Genomic DNA, 20,197 nt, shown 5'->3' on the forward strand with positions numbered 1-20,197 from the left:
ACGTTTTTTCACCAAGTTAGATGCATCACATGGATTTTGGCAAATCCAGCTTGATGAGTCCAGCAGAAGGCTCTGCACATTCAACACACCGTTTGGCAGATACTGCTATAATCGCATGGCATTTGGCATTGTCTCGGCATCGGAGATCTTCCATCGCATCATGGAGCAGATGATGGAGGGCATTGAAGGGGTTCGTGTGTATGTGGACGACATCATCATATGGTCCATGACCCCTGAAGAGCATGTTTCCTGTCTCCAGCCGTGTCCATGCCAATGGCCTGAAGCTGAACAGGTCCAAATGTTGCTTTGGCATGTCGACACTCAAGTTCCTAGGTGACCAGATCTTTCAGCAGGGCGTGCGCCCGGACACAGACAAGGTCAAGGCCATCAAAGCCATGAAGGTCCCTGAAGACAAGAAGATGATGTTACGCTTCCTGGGCATGGTCAATTTTCTGGGCAAGTTCATCCCTGGCTTCACACACCATGGCCCTACGAAACCTGGTGAAAACGTCCACTGCCTTTGAGTGGAAGGCAGCACATCAGGCAGAGTGGTTGGAGCTGAAAGCCAAGCTCACCACTGCACTCGCCTTGGCATTTTCGACCCAGACAGGGAAAAGAAGATCTCGACAGATGCGAGGCAGGATGGCATCGGTGCGGTGCTGCTTCAACGCGATGACACTTCATCCTGGGCACCGGTGGGCCATGCCGCCCACCGAAACAAGGTATGCGCAAATAGAGAAGGAATGCCTGGGTCTTCTCACTGGCATTTTCAAGTTTCACAACTATGTCTATGACCTGCCGACATTCAATGTCGAGACGGATCATAGGCCTCTGGTCCACAGTATCCATAAGGACCTGAACGACATGATGCCTCAGTTGCAGCGCATCCTCCGCAAACTCAGAAGGTATGACTTTGACTTAGTGTACATGCCTGGCAAGGAGCTCATCATCGCTGATGCATTGTCCCGTTCCATCACATTGCCTAGTGAACCGCTGGAAATCATCCGGCAGATTGAATCACAGGTGCAGCTGTGTGCTAGCACCCTCCCGGCGTCTGATGAGAAGGTGGTTTGTATCAGCGAGTAGACAGCCAAAGACCCCCTCTTGCAGCGTGTCATGCAACACCTCGCCAATGGCTGGCTGAAAGGGCAGTACCCTCAATTTTACAATGTAAAGGACGACCTGACGGTGATTGATGGTATCCTCCTCAAGCTGGACCGAATTGTCATTCCACTCAGTCTTCAGAGTTTGGTGCTCTGCCAAATCCATGAGGGACACCTGGGCGTCGAGAAGTGCAGACGCAGAGCCAGGCAGGCTGTCTACTGGCCCAGTATTAGCCAGGACATCTCGAACATGGTCCTCAACTGTGCAACCTGTCAACGCTTCCAGCCAGCGCAGAGCAAGGAGACGCTCCAGCAGCATGAAATCGAGATATCCCCGTGGTCCAAGGTTGGCATCGACCTCTTTCGCGCGATTGGTTGTGACTACGTGTTGATTATTGACTATTTTTCCAATTACCCTGAAGTCGTGAAGCTCTCAGACCTCACATCTCGGACCGTCATCAAGGCCTGTAAGAAGACGTTATCCAGATATGGTATCCCACTCACTGTCATGAGTGACAATGGCCCGTTCTTCAACAGCCACGAGTGGTCTATGTTTGCCAAGTCATACCATTTCAAACATGTCACTTCCAGCCCACACTATCCGCAGTCCAATGGGAAGGTTGAAAAAGTGGTGCACATTGTGAAACAGCTCATCTGCAAGGCCGCAGATTCTGCTTCTGACATCTACCTCACGCTGCTTGCGTACAGGGCGACCCCACTGTCCACTGGCATGTCACCGACTCAACTCCTGATGAACAGGGACCTGCGGACGACACTTCCAGCCATACACTTGCCCAACCTGGATCACCTCCCAGTGCTGCAGAAGGTGCAGCAGCTCCGAAACCAGCAAAAGTAGGGCTATGATGCTCATGCCACCGATTTGCCAGTGTTATCCCCGGCAGACACTGTCAGGATCAAAATACCGGATGGTGGCTGGTCTGCTCCAGCTGTCGTTGTTCGACAGGCTGCACCCCGCTCGTATGTTGTACGTATGGCTGATGGTTCTGTTGTGCGACAAAACAGACGGGCACTGCGCAAAGTTGCCTGCCCACAACCGCTTTTTTGTTTTGCCACCTCCTGATACCTCGAACTACGAGGCCACCAGTCAGGCTTCCATCCCTCCTGTCAAGGTGCCGTTGTCTCCACCACCACCTCTCCGGCGGTCGACAAGGATCAGACGCAAGCCCCAGAGACTGGACTTATGAACATTTGTTTTGTTTGCTATGTTCTGTTTTCTCACATTAGACAGCTGTCTTCACATGTAAATACGTTCACATATGCCACCGCTTGTAAATATGTTAATATGTGCCACCACATGTAAGTACGTTCCCATGTGCCAACAAAACATTTTTTTAAAGGGGAGATGTCATGATATGCAGACATACAGAAAATGATATACAGACAGGCACAGACAGGCAGCTAATGAACACAGAGAACAGGACATGACCAATGAGCAGGCAGGACAGTCAGGGGTGGTATCTCACTATAAAAGGCACAAGGCACTCACACTCCGCCTCTTTCCACTGATGAACATCTACAGAGTGAGTCAGGGTGTATGTACAGTATCACACCTCCAGCACGTGGCTAAGAGCTAGTCTGGTTCAGTCAGACAGAGTAACCACACTTGGGTTAGCAGGGAGTCGAACTCATAGAGAACTGTGCTAACTGTGCTTCTGGTTCAATAAATCAGACTGAACTAACTTCAAGGTCTGGAGTATCTTTTGGTTAAAGCTGCATCCAGTTGCAGCCTGTGTTATCCCGAGTACATAACACAACAGAACCTACTTACAAGCAGAATTCCACGTGCACATAACCCACAGAAAATGTCACTAACAAGAGGACTGCCAAATAACGAGAACTAGACTAGGAACAAGACCAAGTATTCAAAGAAGCATGCCATTAAACTTAAAACATCTGGTGTAACTTTATGCCAAGTTATCTTCTAGTTCTGTTGGGACTAAAAATTGAATATAATTAGAATCACAACCTAATCCCACTTCCACTGAAAACTGCTGGAATGCTAGGCGCAATAACAAAACTAGCATGTGCAATTGCACTATGAACTGACACACGAGGGTGTGGTATGTAGGTGGGGACAGAGCAATACAGTCTGCTCTGGCCACCCACATTTTAAACACTGGTGCTGTTGCATTAATGATATTCAATTTATTATTTTTTAAATCATTTCGTTACTTGGCAAATTCAGCATTATTGAAGTAAGTAGCAGTTTTAATAATAATTTTATTGTTTCATTAATCATTTAAAAAGGGGAGAGTTTGACTCATGCCCTGTCCTGCTGCACATTTTGTTTTTGCTTCAGATTTTTAGAACTGCGATTTGCTTTAATTAATTGAATACAATGAGTCACATATGCAACTGTATATACATGATACATATACACAAATACACACTGTTCATGTGCATACATTTTTGAAGGTGGCAGGACATATTAGGAGAGTAGTTAGCAAAGCATATGGAATCTTTGGATTTATAAATAGAGACATCAAGTACAAGGGCAGAAATGTTATATTGAACCTTCGTAAAGCTCGGTTAAACCACAACCAGAATAGCGTGTTCAGCGAGGGCCCTTGAAAGGATGAACAAAAGATTTATCAGAATGGTTTCAGAGATGAGGAATTTTTTCCTAAGTTACGTTGGAGAAGCTGGGTTGTTCTCCTTGAAGCAAAGGAGGTTGAGGGAAGATTTGATAGGGGAGCACAAGGTTATGACAGTTTTAGATAAGATACATTATGGTGGCACAAGGACCAGGGACACAGATTTATGTTTTTGGGCAAGATATACAGGAGGGGTGTGAGGAAGAACGTTTTTGTGTAGCAAGTGGTGTTGACCAGGAACTCGCTGCCCACAAGGGTGGTGGAAGCAGAAATTATGAATCATATCAAAAGAAAATAAGTTGGACAATTAAGAGAAATGAACTTGCAGGGCTATAGGGATAGAATATGAGAATGGGGCTGACTGGATTGTTCTACAGAGAAATGATGCAGACTTTAAAGACTGTAGAGCTTCTTCGTGCTTTCTCACTGTAGGTCTTTATTAAGCTTATCTCCAAGATGGCAGCTTACAGAGCTGAGGTCATTGGGCTATGGCAAGCCAGATGGAATATGTGACCTGTTGCATTTCAAAATCAAAATGTCCCAGTTTTCATACTGAACAAGAGACACAATTATCCCCCTTTTCCTAACAAACAAAAGGCAGGCATTTATGCACAATCATGTGCAACTGTGAGTTACCCGTGTTACCCACTATACTGTACTCAGCTCTGGCATCAGTTTGGCAGTCTTGTCAAAATGTAATTTAGATTTCTGCCATTTCACCATGATCTTTTCACTCACGCGTGTTACTACTTCTGATTTCAGTAGTTTCTTTGGTATTGGAAGAGCAGTCTGGGTGTAGTGTGACATTAGCCTTTGGACTACACTACTTTCCATATCTTAGATGGCATGTTTCTCTACTTAAGGATTACCGTTTACATCTGTGCTAGATTTGCTCGATTTCTTGATCATTCCTTTGTGAATTTTCACTGCCACCTCAGCCTTTCTATTCAACTGAGGTAGTGTAGAGATGCTGTGTATCGTTGAATTTTCCAATCATTTGTGAAACTGCCGAATTTATCACTCGTGGACGGAGGGCCACTTTCACTCAATGTCTGGACTGCCGTAACATCGGAAATGTGCTTTCAGGCATTCTACAATTTCTCCTGTCGCTGTTGAAGACAGCTGGTCTAACTCCCAGTGGTCAAAATCGTTGTCGAATGTGACGAGATAATCAGTTCCTGCTACATTGAAAAGGTCTTCAGCCAGCTTTATCTATGGTCTATGTGGCAGGTCATACGTCAAATAAGCTCTCTAGCTTATTTAACCTGGCACTCATTACAAACATTGCGGTCTTTAATTTCATGGCTCTCAGAGTTGATTCAATTCCTTGATGGTTTGCATGGATGCGCTTCAGCATCTCTCCTCTCATCTCTTTAGGGATGATGACTCTATTTCCTTTGTACGAGATGCCACCTTGGGCAATTACTTAATCTTGGTAATGCTGTTGTGACCACAGGTCTGTCCTTGATGACCGCCTAACCATCCTTTCATCACTACTTCTTGTCGCACTTGGAAGAGATTCATCATGTTCGGTAGGGTGCCCGGCTGTCAGTGCCAAGGTGCCCAGATGGCATCTTGGCTATGCCAGAGATCCGGGTGCCCTGCTTATGGGTTGTGGTGGGCTCGAAGAACCCCTAATTGGTAGAGGTCTGGAGGCCCCAGTGGTGGTCCAGAAATTGGGGAGCCATTTTCTCTTCCTGCACTGGCGAGCTGAGCTCGCTAGTGCAGGAAATGAGTCCAAGTGCGGCCTCAGTGGGACGTTCCTCGGTGGTGCCCAAGAAATAAGCAGAGTCCCGTTTTAACAGTGGGGTTGCTCTCAGCGCTGCAAGTGCCATAAAACACCCCGCTAAGCGATCCCAAAAGAGGACTCCTGTTTCTTTTCCATTAAATCGTTCCCAATGTCTCTGCTGGGTTGATGACTTTCAGATCATGCCAAACTGCTGCTCCAAATTGAATCGCTGTTGGCACATTTAAGGTTACCAGCCCAAGCTTTAGACTTGCTTCAGCAGGCTGTTATGTCCCACCTAAGATTTGGAACTCTAGATATTCTTTCTTGTCATTGTATTGGACTCCTCTTGGTATAAGTATTGTACCATCACATTGCCTCAATCTTACTTTCAAGGGATTCATTTTCGAATCAAAACGTTGAGCCACTTTGCACAGGTCTTTGAAGATCATGATGTTGCACAATGCACCACTGTCAATCTGACACTTGTTGTTCGCTTGATACTCTCCTTCTACGGTCATCATTGTAACAGACACAAACAATTTATCCTCTATAGACTTGACGGAACTAACCTGCTGTATACTGTGACTCTCTCCATCAGACGTTTCGTTGATGTCTCTCCAGTGGCCATCTGTCTGCGCTGACTTTGCTTTTTTTCTCACCAAACATTTATGTGCAAAACGATTCTGCTTCTTGCAGTTAGAACACTGCTTTGCCCACACCGGGCAATCCTTCTTTTCCTTTGTATGATGTCCTCTGCAGAATTTGCATCCTTCCCTTTGAATGCAATTGTGCTGCTCTTTTGGCCTGTAAAGTTCTCAGCATAATTTATCTCATGGTCTGCTCGGCTGTGCTCTAGCTGACATTTCACAACTTCAGCATTTTTACACACATCGCTTGCATTCTTTCTTCGCTTTTGGTAGGTTTTTCTTTTAGCTGTCCGAGTTCACATGATTCTGCAAGCTGTGTTACTGCAGTCACATACTGATCTATCGTTTTCTTTTCATCTTGAACTCGAATATTGAATACATAGCATTCATAAATAGCATTCACTCGGGATTAAAAGCATTAATTTAAGGCTTTCAAAATCACTGCTGTCTGTTTTCTTTGTTCGGCAGTTAGACTTAAAGTTGTATGCACTCCCCAGCAGTGTTGGAAGTGTGACTACTCATATGAATGATTACTCTTACGGTTAATTAATTAAATCTGTTGCCAGCTTGTAGTTTTGCCACTTCAAGTTGTAAAACTGCCAGTTATACCTTTCATTTCTACTGAAGCTGGGGATAGAATGTTGCATCATCACCCAGTGTTCTACTTACAGCCTTCGGTATGAGTTTGCTTTTCCTTGTCCTTTTTTAGCAACTTTTTGCAGATTTGAACATTTTTGTGTGCTTTTTGGAGCTATGTCTTCCCTGCAACATTTCCAGGATTTCAAAACTGTATTTTTTCTTCATTGCCATCATGTTCCATGCTTAAAGACTGCAGAGCTTCTCAGTGCTTTCTCACATAGGTCTTTATTGAACTCATCTCCATGTTGGCAGCTTACAGAGCTGGTTGCCCTGTGGCAGAGGTCACCTGACAATGGCAGGCCAGATAGGACATGTCGTATTGTTGCATTTCAAAACCCAAACAGGTTTGATGGGCTCTCTGTGCCTAATGGTTCTACATCTGTTTGTAGTCCAATCAGCTTGGATCGAATGCATCTGACATTTCAAACCCTTAAGATTATATACCCATGCACCCAATATTCTGGCAAAGATGTCTGGGTGGCCTGCACTGTTTATGATAGTTTGTTTGCTGTGATTTTGCAAAAAAAACAAGGTGGGGCAAAGGTATGGCAGGTGGCGCGGGATTGGGAGAGCAGAATTTCCGGAGTTGTCCTGCACGGTGAGTCTTTATGCAGGGGCCTTGCTCTTTTGCTTTCTGTTTTACCAGAGAAGGGAAATAAGACATTAATGCCGCTTGGATAGTAGTCACGTCAAGGTGGGCACGAGAAACACGGCCGAGAATGTTGCTGAATATCAGACAGTTAATTGAGATCACATCTGCAAAGCAGTGGCCTGGCTTGATAGATCGCGAGTTCTGTAATAACTTCAGCAAAACCAGTCTTCTAACAATAATTGCCTTATTAAAGTAACTAAAAGGGGCGCAACCTCGGCATGCACTGCTTGCGTCCATACCCCAGGAACCTCCAGAGATTCCGGACCGGGTCAGAGCTGTGGGTTTTCAACTCCCGCCATCCATCTCCTTTTCGGCGAGCCTCTGTCCACTCAATAGGGGCGTTCATATTCCACGAAGCTCACAGAGAGATCTACTGACAATCCCCCTGACCTTCATGGCCATCATAACAAGTACAGTCTCAAAACACTGAGAGGGCTGCAAAAGAATAGCTTGCTCTGACAAAATAAGGAATGTTATGTTTAAAGGCTCTAATTGCCATCTATTCGTTGGAAAACACGGAACAGTTGGAGAAAATGACCCAACACAAACAAGCTCCAGCAAATTTTCCAGGCTGCATGAAAAGGAACTGAATGGCATCAAAGCAAATGTTACATTCCCATCACATCAGACACTGTTCAAACTCAAAAACAGCACCTTGTTAAAAAGAATAAATGTATTGCTGCCGTTGTGCTCTGCAAGTGATTCACACAAGAAGTGCACATCCAGCACATTGAGCAGTTCAACACTTCATTATCCTGTGAAAGATTTACAAAGTTGAAAACGAAGCTGAACTAATGTTAAACCTGGGTGTGGTTCTGTTTTGGCTTATTTTAATTGGCTATTGCTGCACACCCAATCTCTCTGGAGAATGGCAAGCAAACTAGTAAATGTCACCGAATACATCTGGATTTCAGTTTAAACAAATTGAGAACAGAATTCCACAGAAGCCAATGGTGGAAAGAGACCCAACACATTACTTAGGGCATTTCGGCACACAGTATTCCCATCAGCAGAGTGAAAGGAAACAAAATTCTAAACTTCCGAAATGTTGGGTCTATTGTCCCCTGGCAAAATATGCAGGGCTCTCCAAAACTTGACCAGCAGGATAGGCAAAATGGTATGGAGAGAGAGTGAGGGTTTTAAAAAACTTTTTGTTCAATTATTTTTGATCAGGCTTTCATGCAATATTACATTTTGATTAAAGGTGGACATGATCTAATTTACAGGTTTCATTTACCTCCAGCTTCGTAAGGTTATTAAACTGATTATGGTATATTGCATCCTTTGAATTCTAATACATTTCCTGCTGACTCAATCACAAATATGAAAATGAAAAAAACACTAAGTAGCTTACGGCAAAGTAATTCCCCTTCCATTTTTACCATGACTCATGTGTTTGAAAGGAATTCTTTAAAAGTAAATGCATGTATATTATTAATATACACCCAAAACGTACAACTTATACCAATAAGTACTAGTTTCATTAATAAGCAGTCGTTTCAAAAGTGTTCAGAAGTTAAATAACAAGGAATTACAGACTCCATTAATAAAAAAGGGAATGGGTAAATCGTTCTCTGCTTGAAATTTGCATTGCAATTACAGAATATTAAATAATAGATGATGAAATAAAATTTCCTTTGAAATCTCACTTCCTTATTTAATGTACAAGGGCAGCACGGTAGCATAGTGATTAGCACAATTGCTTCACAGCTCCAGGGTCCCAGGTTCGATTCCTGGCTTGGGTCACTGTCTGTGTGGAGTCTGCACGTTCTCCCCGTGGGTGCGTGGGTTTCCTCCGGGTGCTCCGGTTTCCTCCCACAGTCTAAAGATGTGCAGGTTAGGTGGATTGGTCATGCTAAATTGCCCCGTCATGTCCAAAATTGCCCTTAGTGTTGGGTGGGGTTACTGGGTTATGGGGATAGGGTGGAGGTGTGCGGTTGGGTAGGGTGCTCTTTCCAAGAGCCGGTGCAGACTCGATGGGCCAAATGGCCTCCTTCTGCACTGTAAAATTCTATGAATTCTATGGATGTTTTAAATACTACTTTCAAAGAATTATAAGATTAGAATATTTTGTCCATAAAGAACAATTATATATGTCCATCTACAAAATTCCATCAGTGATAATGTGCTGGATATTTAAATGACAATTTTAAGAGATAGGTCTCATTTCCCCCTTTTAAAATCTTCAGTCACATTTGACGAGATATTTGATAACTGCTTCTGCTCACACACAAGATTAATGAGGTTCAATATAGTGTCAAAGGACAATAGGTTTAAGTAAAGATTGTGGGTCATTAGCTTTACAAAGGAGATGAGTAAGAGGAGAGTGTACAAAAATACACATGATGTTATCCGGCATAGATAAAGTTAATCGGGAGCGCTCTCACTAATCTCAGAAGCATCTGCCCATAATAGGACTGGCAGGAGTGGCTGTTGCACAGGCCTTGTGGAGACAAACTCCTGTCTTCACACCGAGGACACCTCCAGAATTACCCATGCCTCTAGCCAAGCTGTTGGAAATACAGCTTCAACACTGGCTTCCTACTTGCCAAAGTGCAATACTCATTATGTCCCTTCCACAAAAAGCAGGACATACCCAGTCTGGCCAATTACCATCCCATCTGCTTACTCTTAATCATCAGCAAAATGATGGAAAATGTCATCAATGGTGCTTTCAAGCAGAACCTACACACCAAGAACTTGTACATTAATGCTCAGTTGGGTCCCACCAAGATTATTTGGATTCACAACTCATTATTGCCTTCAGAATCATCCAGATGGAAACGTTAGCTCCCTTCTCTCTCCACAGATGCCGTCAGACCTGCTGAGATTACCCGATATTTTCTGTTTTTGTTTCAGATTTTAGAATCCGTAATTATTTGTTTTTATCATTATTGTTTTAGTCCAGGCATCGGCAAAGGAGCTGAAAGTGACAGCATTCAACCAAGACAACATGCGACCAAGTGTCATGGAGCCCGAGTAATGTTGAAGACAATAGGATAGTATATACAGGAGGTGGAGGGAAGTGGGGCTGGTCAAGGTGAGGGATCTGTATTTGGAGGGAGGGTTCGCCAGTCTGGAGGAGCTAAAGGAGGGGGGAGTTGCCGAGGGGGAGTGAGTTCAGGTATCTGCAGGTTAGGGACTTTGCGCGAAAGGTCTGGAGGGGGTTCCCTGGGTTGCCGGGATACACCCTGATGGAGCGACTGCTGCTCCCGGATACGGAAGGGGAGGGAAGAATTGGGGATATATACAAGTGGCTGGGGGAGCAGGGTGGTGGAAATCAAGGCGAAATGGGAAGCGGAGTTTGGAGGGGAGATCAATTGGGGAGCATGGAGTGAGGCACTGCTTAGGGTAAATGGGACCTCCTCATGTGCAAAGATGACACAGTTTAAGGGGGTGCACAGGGTGCATATGACTCGGGCGAGAATGAGTGGGTTCTTTCAGGGGGTAGCAGATGAGTATGAGAGGTGTGGGCGGGGGCCAGTGAATCACACGCACATGTTTTTGGGTTGCGAAAAATTGGGAAGATTCTGAGCTGGAGTTTTCGCAGTCTGATCCAGGATAGTGGAGGAGGTGGAGGACCCGGACCCTTTGGTGGCGATATTTAGGGTCTCAGAGAAGCCGGAGCTCATGGAGAGGAGGAATGCCATGTCTTGGCCTTTGCCTCTCTGATTGCACAGTGCTGAATTTTGCTGGAGTGGCGGATGGCATCGCCACCGGGGGTAGCGACTTGGTTGGGTGACCTGTACGACTTCCTGCGGTTAGAGAAGATAAAGGATGAGTTATGGGGCTCTTCAGGGGGGTTTGAGGAAAGGTGAGGCATGTAATGAACCGTGTTTGAAGGGCTGTTCATCGTTTGGGATGGGGGGGGAATCTGTACAGACTGTATAGTTGGTGGGAAGTATGTTTCTTGGGGTGTTTGTTCGCTGTAACCTGTTTTGATACATGTTTGTAATAAAATACATTTTTTTAAAAAAAGAAAAGTATCTTGGGCTCAATGACCTTCAGTAATCACCTTCCACCAATTATAAGAAAAGGAGAGGATAATGTTCACTAATGGCAGTGATTATTTCCATTCATAATTCCTCAATGAAGCAGTCTTGGTCTGTGTGGAGCAAAACTTGGACAACATTCATATTTAGGCTGATAAGTGACAAGTAGCATTGGTGCTGGACAAGTTCCAGACAATGAATATCTCGAACAAGAGCCTAACCACTTCCCCATGGCATTTAGTGTTATTACCAGTGCCAAATCCCCGACCATCAACATCTTGAGGTCACCACTGACCAGCCATATAAGTACTGTGGCTAGAAGAGCAAGTCACAAGCTGGTATTGTCTGGGAGTAACTCACCTCCTGACTCCCTGAAGCCAAAAGGCACAAGTCAAGTCAAGAGTGCGATGGAATACTTCCCACTTGCTGGAATGAGTGCAGCTCCAACAACACTCAAGAAATTTGACATCAACCAGAACAAAGCAGCGAGTTTGACTGGCACAACATTCACCCCGCCCACCACCAGTGTACTATGGCTACAGTGTTTACCTTCTACAAGCAACACTGCACAGCTCGTCCAAGGCATCTTCAGCAGCACTTCCTAAACCTATAATTGCTACCACTTAGGGGAAAAAAGGCTGCAGATTCATGGGACCATCGGCACACCCAGGTCACACACCATCCTGACTTAGAAATACATTGTCCTTCCTTCATCACTGATGGCGTAGAGGTAGTGTCACGAGACTAGTAATCCAGAGACCCAGGGTAATGCGCTGGAGACCCAGGTTTGAAACCCGCCTCAGCAGATGGTGAAATTTGAATTCAATAAAAATCTGGAATTAAAAGTCTAATGGTTACTGTGAATCCATTGCTGATTGTCGTAAAAAAAAAAAACATCTGGCCCACTCATGGCCTTTAGGGAAGGAAAGCTGCTGTCCTCACCTGGTCTGGCCTACATGTGACTACAGACATACAGCAATGTGGTTGACTCTTAAATGCCCACTGGTTTGCCCTAGCAAACCACTCAGTTCTAGGCCAATTAGAGATGGGCATTAAATGTTGACCCAGCCAGCGACACCCACATCCCTTGAATGAATAGAAAAACAAAAATAGATAATTTTGACAGGAATATGATTGCCATAAGCTTCTTTTTTTTTCAAATTGAGAGTACCCAATTATTGTTTTCCAATTAAGGGGCAATTTAGCATGGCCAATCCACCTATCCAGCACGTCTTTGGGTTGTGGGGGTGAGACCCAGACACGGGGAGAATGTGTAAACTCCACACGTTCAGTGACCCAGGGCCGGGATCGAGCCTGGGTCTTCAGCGTCTTGAGGCAGCAGTGTTAACCACTGCACCACCACCCATGCCCTCTAATTGCCATAAGCTTCAAGCTGAGAAATAGTGAGGAATACTGACGGGAAAATCCAGGTCGGAGTTGTCAACTCTTCGAGGAGGGCGCACAGAGATAAAAACAGTTGTATACAGAAGGAAGTTGTTGCAAATATCTTTCAGGCAGAATGAGGTTAAGGATGAGAGAAGAATTAAAAAATACATTATTTGTACAGAGATTTAGAATCATAGAACGGTTACAGCACAGAAAGAAGCCACCTGCCCGTCATGCCTATGTTGATTCTCTGCAAGAGCAATTCAACTAATCCGACACAGGCGTCCTTTCCCCGTAGCCCTCTAATTTTTGTTTCTTCAGATAATTATAGAATTCCATTTTGAAAACCCCTATTGGATGTGTATCCCCTACACATAGTTAGTACATTCAAGATCCTAACCACTTGCTGCGTAAAATTGTTTTCCCTCATGTCGCATTAGTTCATTTGCCAATTATGTTAAACTGGTAGAGTCTGGTGATCAACCCTTCCACTAAAGGAAACAAGTTCTCAATATGTACTTTGTCTCATGATTTTGAACATCTCTACCAAATCTCCTCTCAGCTTTCACTTATCTGAGAAGAACCCCAGTTTCTTCAACCTATCCATGTAAAGTTTTAAAAAAACTCCCCCCCCCCCCCCCCCCCCATTTCACGCGGCATTTACAGCACACCCCACCCATGTCTTCCACCACGTAATGGGAACCACCCAATGGGTTTCCTGGAGGCCTTGCCCCCACCTTTGGCAGTGGCAGCCAGGGGGCTGTGCCAGGGCTTTGACCGGCCACCCGGGGGTTATGCTCACCCCCGAGCCACCGGCATGATTACCATGACTGGTTTCCGTTTTTGGAAACTAGTAATGATTCCCGCTGGCAACATCTGCCAATCTGGAAGCAATGGTGTTATGCCATTTACGAGTATTAAAATAAATTCAAATTTGTGGTAATCAGGTGGTTATGCCGCCGGCAAGGGGGGGGGGGGAAGAGATCTTAAAGTGAGATGTCACCGCCACAATTCCCGTTATGGCTCTCTCATGAGAGTTTGCAGTTAGAACGGGATTTGCGCCCATGGTGAACAGACTCTGAACATTTCACCCATGGTGACCAATGACCGAGTGATTAAAACTAGGGAAGCTCAAGAGACCAAAATTCGAGGAGAATTAGAAGGGTTGCGGGGATAGTGTAGATCAGAGAGGTAGGGAGGAGCAATGCCATGGAAAGATCTGAAATCAAGGATGAGAATTTTAAAATCAAAGTATTGCTTAACCAGAAGCCAGTGCAGGTCAGTGAGAAAAGACGTGATGGGCGAATGGATTTGGGGCAAATTAGGACACTGGCAACAGAATTTTGGATGACCTCAAGCTTTACCCAAGGCATAAATTCATGTCAGTCAAGGAACTGGTTCACAGGATGAACCATGAGTGGCTGCATTTAATATTGTAGCACATGGTAAAAGCCATCTTTAATCAAACTGGTAACAGGGCAAGTGAAAGACAAGGCACAATCGCACAAGTACGAAGTGGAAAGGGATCATTTAGGTTTTTAAAAAACGATCTAGAAACCTAGAACTACTAGCCATCAGGAAGAGATCAAAAAGGTTTGTTGCTATAGTGCATCTTTCAGACCACCAGATGTCACAGAGCACTCTGGAGTCAGTGAAGAACATTGGAAATGTAGTCACTGCTGTAATGTAGGAAACACAGCAGCCAATTTGCACACAGCAAGCTCTCATGAACGTTAATGTGACAATGACCGGATAATCTGAGATGTGTTAATTGGCAGATAAATATTGGCCAGGAGACCAAGAATAACCTCCCAACTCTTCTACAAAATAGTGCTATGGGATCTTTTTCATCCAACTGAGTGGGGCAGACAGGGCCTCAGTTTAACACCCCATGTGAAAGATCGCACCTCCAGCAGCACGGTGCTCCCCCAGGACTCAATTTCTACTGTTTAGAGCTGTAGTTCTTCAGAACTTTCTCAGATTTCTAATTAAACGATGATCACTGTTTCCAATCACAATTCCTCACAATGACAATCAAAGCTTGTCAACTTCGACACACTTGCAGAGGATTTCATTCATCATTGTTTTTTTCAGCTGAATTTAAGAGAAATATTAAGGTTTTCAGATGACTTTATGGGAGATTTCTCTCATTGTTTTATCAAATAAAGATATCTTCATGAAGATAGCTGACCATTTCAGATAGTACATTAATCTGAAGACAGTCATTCTATGCGATTGAGCTATTTAGCAAGTATTTAAAACTACATGGTAAACCTTCTGTTCAATTAATCCCTGGAAGTTGCTGGATATACCCTTTCAATTCTCCAGTCCTCTCACCCTACCGCTATGCCTAAGGAGGATTGGAAGATTCTGTCTCGTACCTGCACAATTTCCACCCTTATTTCCCCAAACCCCGACCATTCTCTGAAGAATGCGATCTGATCACACACATTAGGAGCATGAGTAGGCCATTCAGCCCCTTGGGTCTGCTCCACTATTCAATAAGATCAGATTTGATCTGACTTGTGGCCTCAACTCCACGTTACCCCACCTCTGCTTACCCCCAATAGCGTTTGACTTCCTTGTTTGTCCAGAATCAATCTACCTCTGCTTCAAAAACCTTCACCGACTCGGTCTCCACTGTTATCTGGCGAGCAGAATTCCAAAGTCTCAGGACTTTCCGAGAAATCTTTTCTCCTAATCTCCATCTTAAACGGCAGACACCTTATTTCTAAACCATATCCACTAGTTCTAGTCTCTCCCATAAGAGGAAACATCCCTTCAGCATCCACGCTGTCAAGTCCCCTCAGCATCTTGTATGTTTCAATAAGATCACCTCTCAATCTTCTGTACTCCAATGTCTAAACTTTCCTCATAAGGTAACCCTCCCATTCCCAGGTATCAGTTAAGTTAACCTTTTTTTAACTGCTTTGAACATGTTTATATCCTTAAACAGACTACATCAAATGCATTGACTTCACCTGGCTACCTCTTCAAAAAATTCAATCAAGTTGGTCAGACGTGACCTCCCCTTAACAAAACCATGCTGACTGTCCACGATTAATCCCTGCCTCTCCAAGTGCAGATTAATTCTGTCTCTCAGAATTGCTTCCAATAGTTTTCCCACCACTGAGGTTAGACCGACTGGCCTGTAGTTTCCTGGTTTATCCCTTCTTCTCTTCTTGTATAATTGGCTATCCTCTAGTCCTCTGGCATCTGTCCTGAGGCCAGAGAGGAACTGAAAATTATTGCCAGTGCCCTTGCTATTGTTGGGGTTTCCCATCCGGTGTCCTAATATAAATTGGGGGTCTGGTCCGGTACCGTAACAAATCCTCCAATAATAAATTATTGTTCAGTCTTCCATCTGAGAGTCAGACATGGGATACATCATTTTTCTAAGATAGTAGTTAAGATAAAGCGAGGAGAGCAGCGTGGTAGCACAGTGGTTAGCACTGCTGCCTCACGGCACTGAGGTCCCAGGTTCGATCCCGGCTCTGGGACACTGTCCATGTGGTGTTTGCACATTCTCCCAGTGTCTGCGTGGGTTTCGCTCCCACAACCCAAAGATGTGAGGCTCAGGTGGATTGGCCACACTAAATTGCCCCTTAATGGGAAAAAATGAATTGAGTACTCTAAATTGATTTTTTTTTTAAAGCGAGAAGACGTTTCAGTTAGCACTCACCCCTTTGGATCAAGGAGATCCCGGACCTTCTCATTATAGATCTCCATATATGACACTTCTACTTTAAATGTGTGAGATTCATTTTCCTCTTTGGAGACTCTTCCAAACAATGCACCACAAAGACGAGGTGTAAGGCCTGGTACATCAACACTGCCCATCATCGAAAAAGATTTCCCTGAACCTGAATGTGCAGAAAAAAAGACATGCATTTATTATAATGCCTTTCACGACTACAGGCTCTGTCCCCAAGAATAGTAAAACAATATGGAAAGCTTAAACCCATTTTTGGAAGCATCTGTTTGCATAACCAATTTCACAAGTTAACTTGTTCAAGAGAGAAGTGTGTACACTGCCTCCAAAACACGAGTCCAAAACAGTTCAAGAGGGGATTTATAGTGTCAAAACAGGTGAAAAATAGAATGATTGGAACTCTAATTAAGTTTTCCCAATCTTCTTTCTCCATCCTACCCCTTGTCCCATGACACACTTCACTTGCATGATATCCAAGTGGACTGAGGCAAACTGGTCATACCTGCAGAAGCTACCAACCTGGGAGCATAAAAATATTTGAATTAGGAGCAGCAGACGACCACTTGGTCCCTCGGGCCACTCTGCCATTCACTATCATGGCTGATCTCATTTTAACCTCAACTGCACGTTCCAGCCGACCCCTGATAACCTTTCACCCCCTCCCCCATCTTATATCGAGATGTGGAGGTGCCGACGTTGGACTGGGGTGGGCAGAGTAAAAAGTCTTACAATCCAGGTTAAAGTCCAACAGATTTATTTGGAATCACGAGCTTTCGGATCATAACTCCTTCATCAGGTGAGTGAAGAGGTAGGTTACACAAACACAGCATATATAGACAAAGCTAATGATGCAAGATGATACTTTGCATGTGAGTCTTTGCAGGTAATTAAGTCTTTACATGTCAAGACGGTGCAACTGGAGAGAGGGATAAGTACAGGTTAAAGAAGCGTGAATTGTCTCAAGCCAGGCCAGTTGGTAGGATTTCGCAAGCCCAGGCCAGATGGTGGGGGGTTAAATGTAGTGAGACATGAATCCAAGATCCCGATTGAGGCTGTACTCATGCGTACGGAACTTGGCCATCAGTTTCTGCTCGGCGATTCTGCCTTGTCATCCGTCCCGAAGGCCGCCTTGGAAAACGCTTACACGAAGATCAGAGGCTGAATGCTCTTGACTGCTGAAGTGTTCCCCGAATGGAAGGGAACATTCCTGTATTCCTGTCTGGTGATTGTCGCGCGATGTCCGTTCATCCGTTGTCAGAGCGTCTGTGTGGTCTCACCAATGTACCACGCCTCGGGACATTCTTTCTTGCAGGGTATGAGGTCGACAACATTGGCCGAGTCGCACGAGTATGTACCACGTACTTGGTGGATGGTATTCTCACGAAACTGAACAGAGCGGACTACTGCGAAGAAGTGTACCGACAACTCAACAACCAGGAACACTACAGACAGTTACCCGCAGATCCGACCAAAGGACTCACCCGCCAACTCAACAGACTGATCAAGACCTTTGATCCAAACTTTCAGAGGAGCCTACGTGCTCTCATCCCACGTACTCCCCACACTGGGAGATCTCTACTGCCTCCCAAAATTGCACACGGCCAACACAACAGGCCGCCCTATCATATCAGGCAATGGGACCCTGAGCGAAATTCTCCTACCCGCCCCGCCACATTTCTGCCTCGACCAGCCGGCGGGAGTCTCCGTTACACCGGCCGGTCAATGGGGTTTCCCATTGTGGGGCAGCCCCACGCCGTCGGAAAACCCCCGGGCGCCGGCAAAACGGAGACTCCCGCCGGCGGAGAATGACGCCCCCTGTGTGAGAACATCTCTGGCTACATTGAGGGCATCTTGAAACCCATCGTACAAAGAATCCCCAGCTTCTGTCACAACACTAGGACTTATGGCCATCTAAAATGGCCTCCTGCAAAGAACGCTGGGAAATTTAGCCAAGCTGAGCACAGACAGGCTGCAGCCTGCAAATATACAAAGCTGTAGCTCAGACTTATGCAGAAACTAACACAGGAAAAAGACCATTAAAAGGTCCTCCCAGGAAAAATAGAACTTTCCTGTCAAACACATTGCCTACCAGACACAGCGGGACCCAAGCCCCTGCTCCCAACACTTCCAGGCATGGCCACTGAGTGCACACCTCAAAATCAATGTGGCAGCCCCTGATTGGACTTGATCGATCATGGTGATCTAGCCCTGATCAACTGATTGACAACGACCCAGAGACCGCCCACGAAAGGGGCAGGGAAGTCCAAGCAGGTTAAAAGGTACTATGCAGGCCACTACTCGCTCTCTCGATCAGAGCATCGACAGCCACCAACAACGGTGAATGTACCACCAGCCAAAAAGAATCCACGCCTTTTACAGAGGGACCAGAACAGAGGACACCGACTGCCTACAACAACTTCAGCACTGCCAGACTACTAGAAATCAGATAAAGTCATATCTGCTCTGTATTTGCTGGTCACCTGGAAGTTACGTTAAGGTCGTTTAAGTGTATTAGTTTATAGTCCAATGTGCATGAACGTGTAGTAAATAACCTTGTGTATGTTAATAAACTATTATTGTACTAAACAACTTGTGTGATCATTTGTCCACCATATACGAGTTAAATACACACTGCGGTTTTGATAAAGAAGAGCAACAGACTTCTTACAGAAACTCAGCACCCATGGACCAGTTGAACAAGGAACACTCCTTGTTGCAATGGACGTCTCGGCACTCTACACCAGCATCCCCCATGACGACGGCATTGCCGCAACAGCCGACAACTGCCAATCTCCAGGCTCAATTCTACAACTCATCCGCTTCAAACTGGATCACAATGTCTTCACCTTGGACAACGGATTCTTCATCCAGACACACGGAACAGCTATGGGGACCAGATTCACACCTCAGTATGCCAATATCTTCATGCATAAGTTCGAACAAGGCCTCGTCACTGCACAGGACCTTCAACCTCTACACTAGATACATCAATGACATTGTTCTCCTTTGGACCCACAGCAAAGAATCACTGAAACGACTGCACAATGACATCAATAAGTTCCATCCCACCATCAGACTCACCATGGACTACTCTCCAGAATTGGTGGCAATCTTGGACACACTCTTCTCCATCAAGGACGGTCACCTCAGCACTTCGCTTTATCACAAGCCCATTGATAACCTCATGACGCTCCACTTCTCCAGCTTCCACCCTAATAATAATAATCTCTTATTGTCACAAGTAGGCTTCAATTAAGTTACTGGGAAAAGCCCCTAGTTGCCACATTCGGCGCCTGTTCGGGGAGATACAGAAAACACATTAAAGAAGCCATCCCCTATGGACAAGACATTCGTATGCACAGGATCTGCTCAGATGAGGAGGAACATAACAGACACCTACAAACGCTGAAATATGCCCTCGTAAGAACAGGATATGGCACTCAACTCTATCTATCGACAGTCCCAACGCATCACGGCAAAAAAACGCACCAACCTCCTCAGAAGGCAAACATGGGACACAACTGACATAGTACCCTTCGTCGTTCAGTACTTCTCTGGAGCGGAGATTGTACGTCATCTTCTTCGGAGCCTTCAATACGTCTTCGATGAAGACGAACATCTTGCCAAGGCCATCCCTACACCCCCACTACTTGCCTTCAAACAACTGTGCATCCTCAAACAGACCATTGTTTACAGCAAGCTAGCCAGCCTTCAGGAGAACA

General features: G+C 45.1%; 1 protein-coding gene across 8 annotated transcripts in view; it reads right to left on the bottom strand.

The window, feature by feature from the left end:
- The window catches only part of kif13a (kinesin family member 13A), a 408,670-nt gene that overhangs the window by 191,618 nt on the left and 196,855 nt on the right, over positions 1 to 20,197 (bottom strand). For all 8 annotated transcript variants that reach the window (XM_072509684.1, XM_072509681.1, XM_072509683.1 and 5 more), the window contains exon 6: positions 16,446 to 16,626. In XM_072509684.1, coding sequence (XP_072365785.1) covers positions 16,446 to 16,626 — 181 coding nt within the window. The remainder of the gene's footprint in view (positions 1 to 16,445; positions 16,627 to 20,197) is intronic.

The sequence above is a fragment of the Scyliorhinus torazame genome, chromosome 6, assembly GCF_047496885.1.
Source record: "Scyliorhinus torazame isolate Kashiwa2021f chromosome 6, sScyTor2.1, whole genome shotgun sequence".
NCBI classification, from domain to species: Eukaryota; Metazoa; Chordata; class Chondrichthyes; order Carcharhiniformes; family Scyliorhinidae; genus Scyliorhinus; species Scyliorhinus torazame.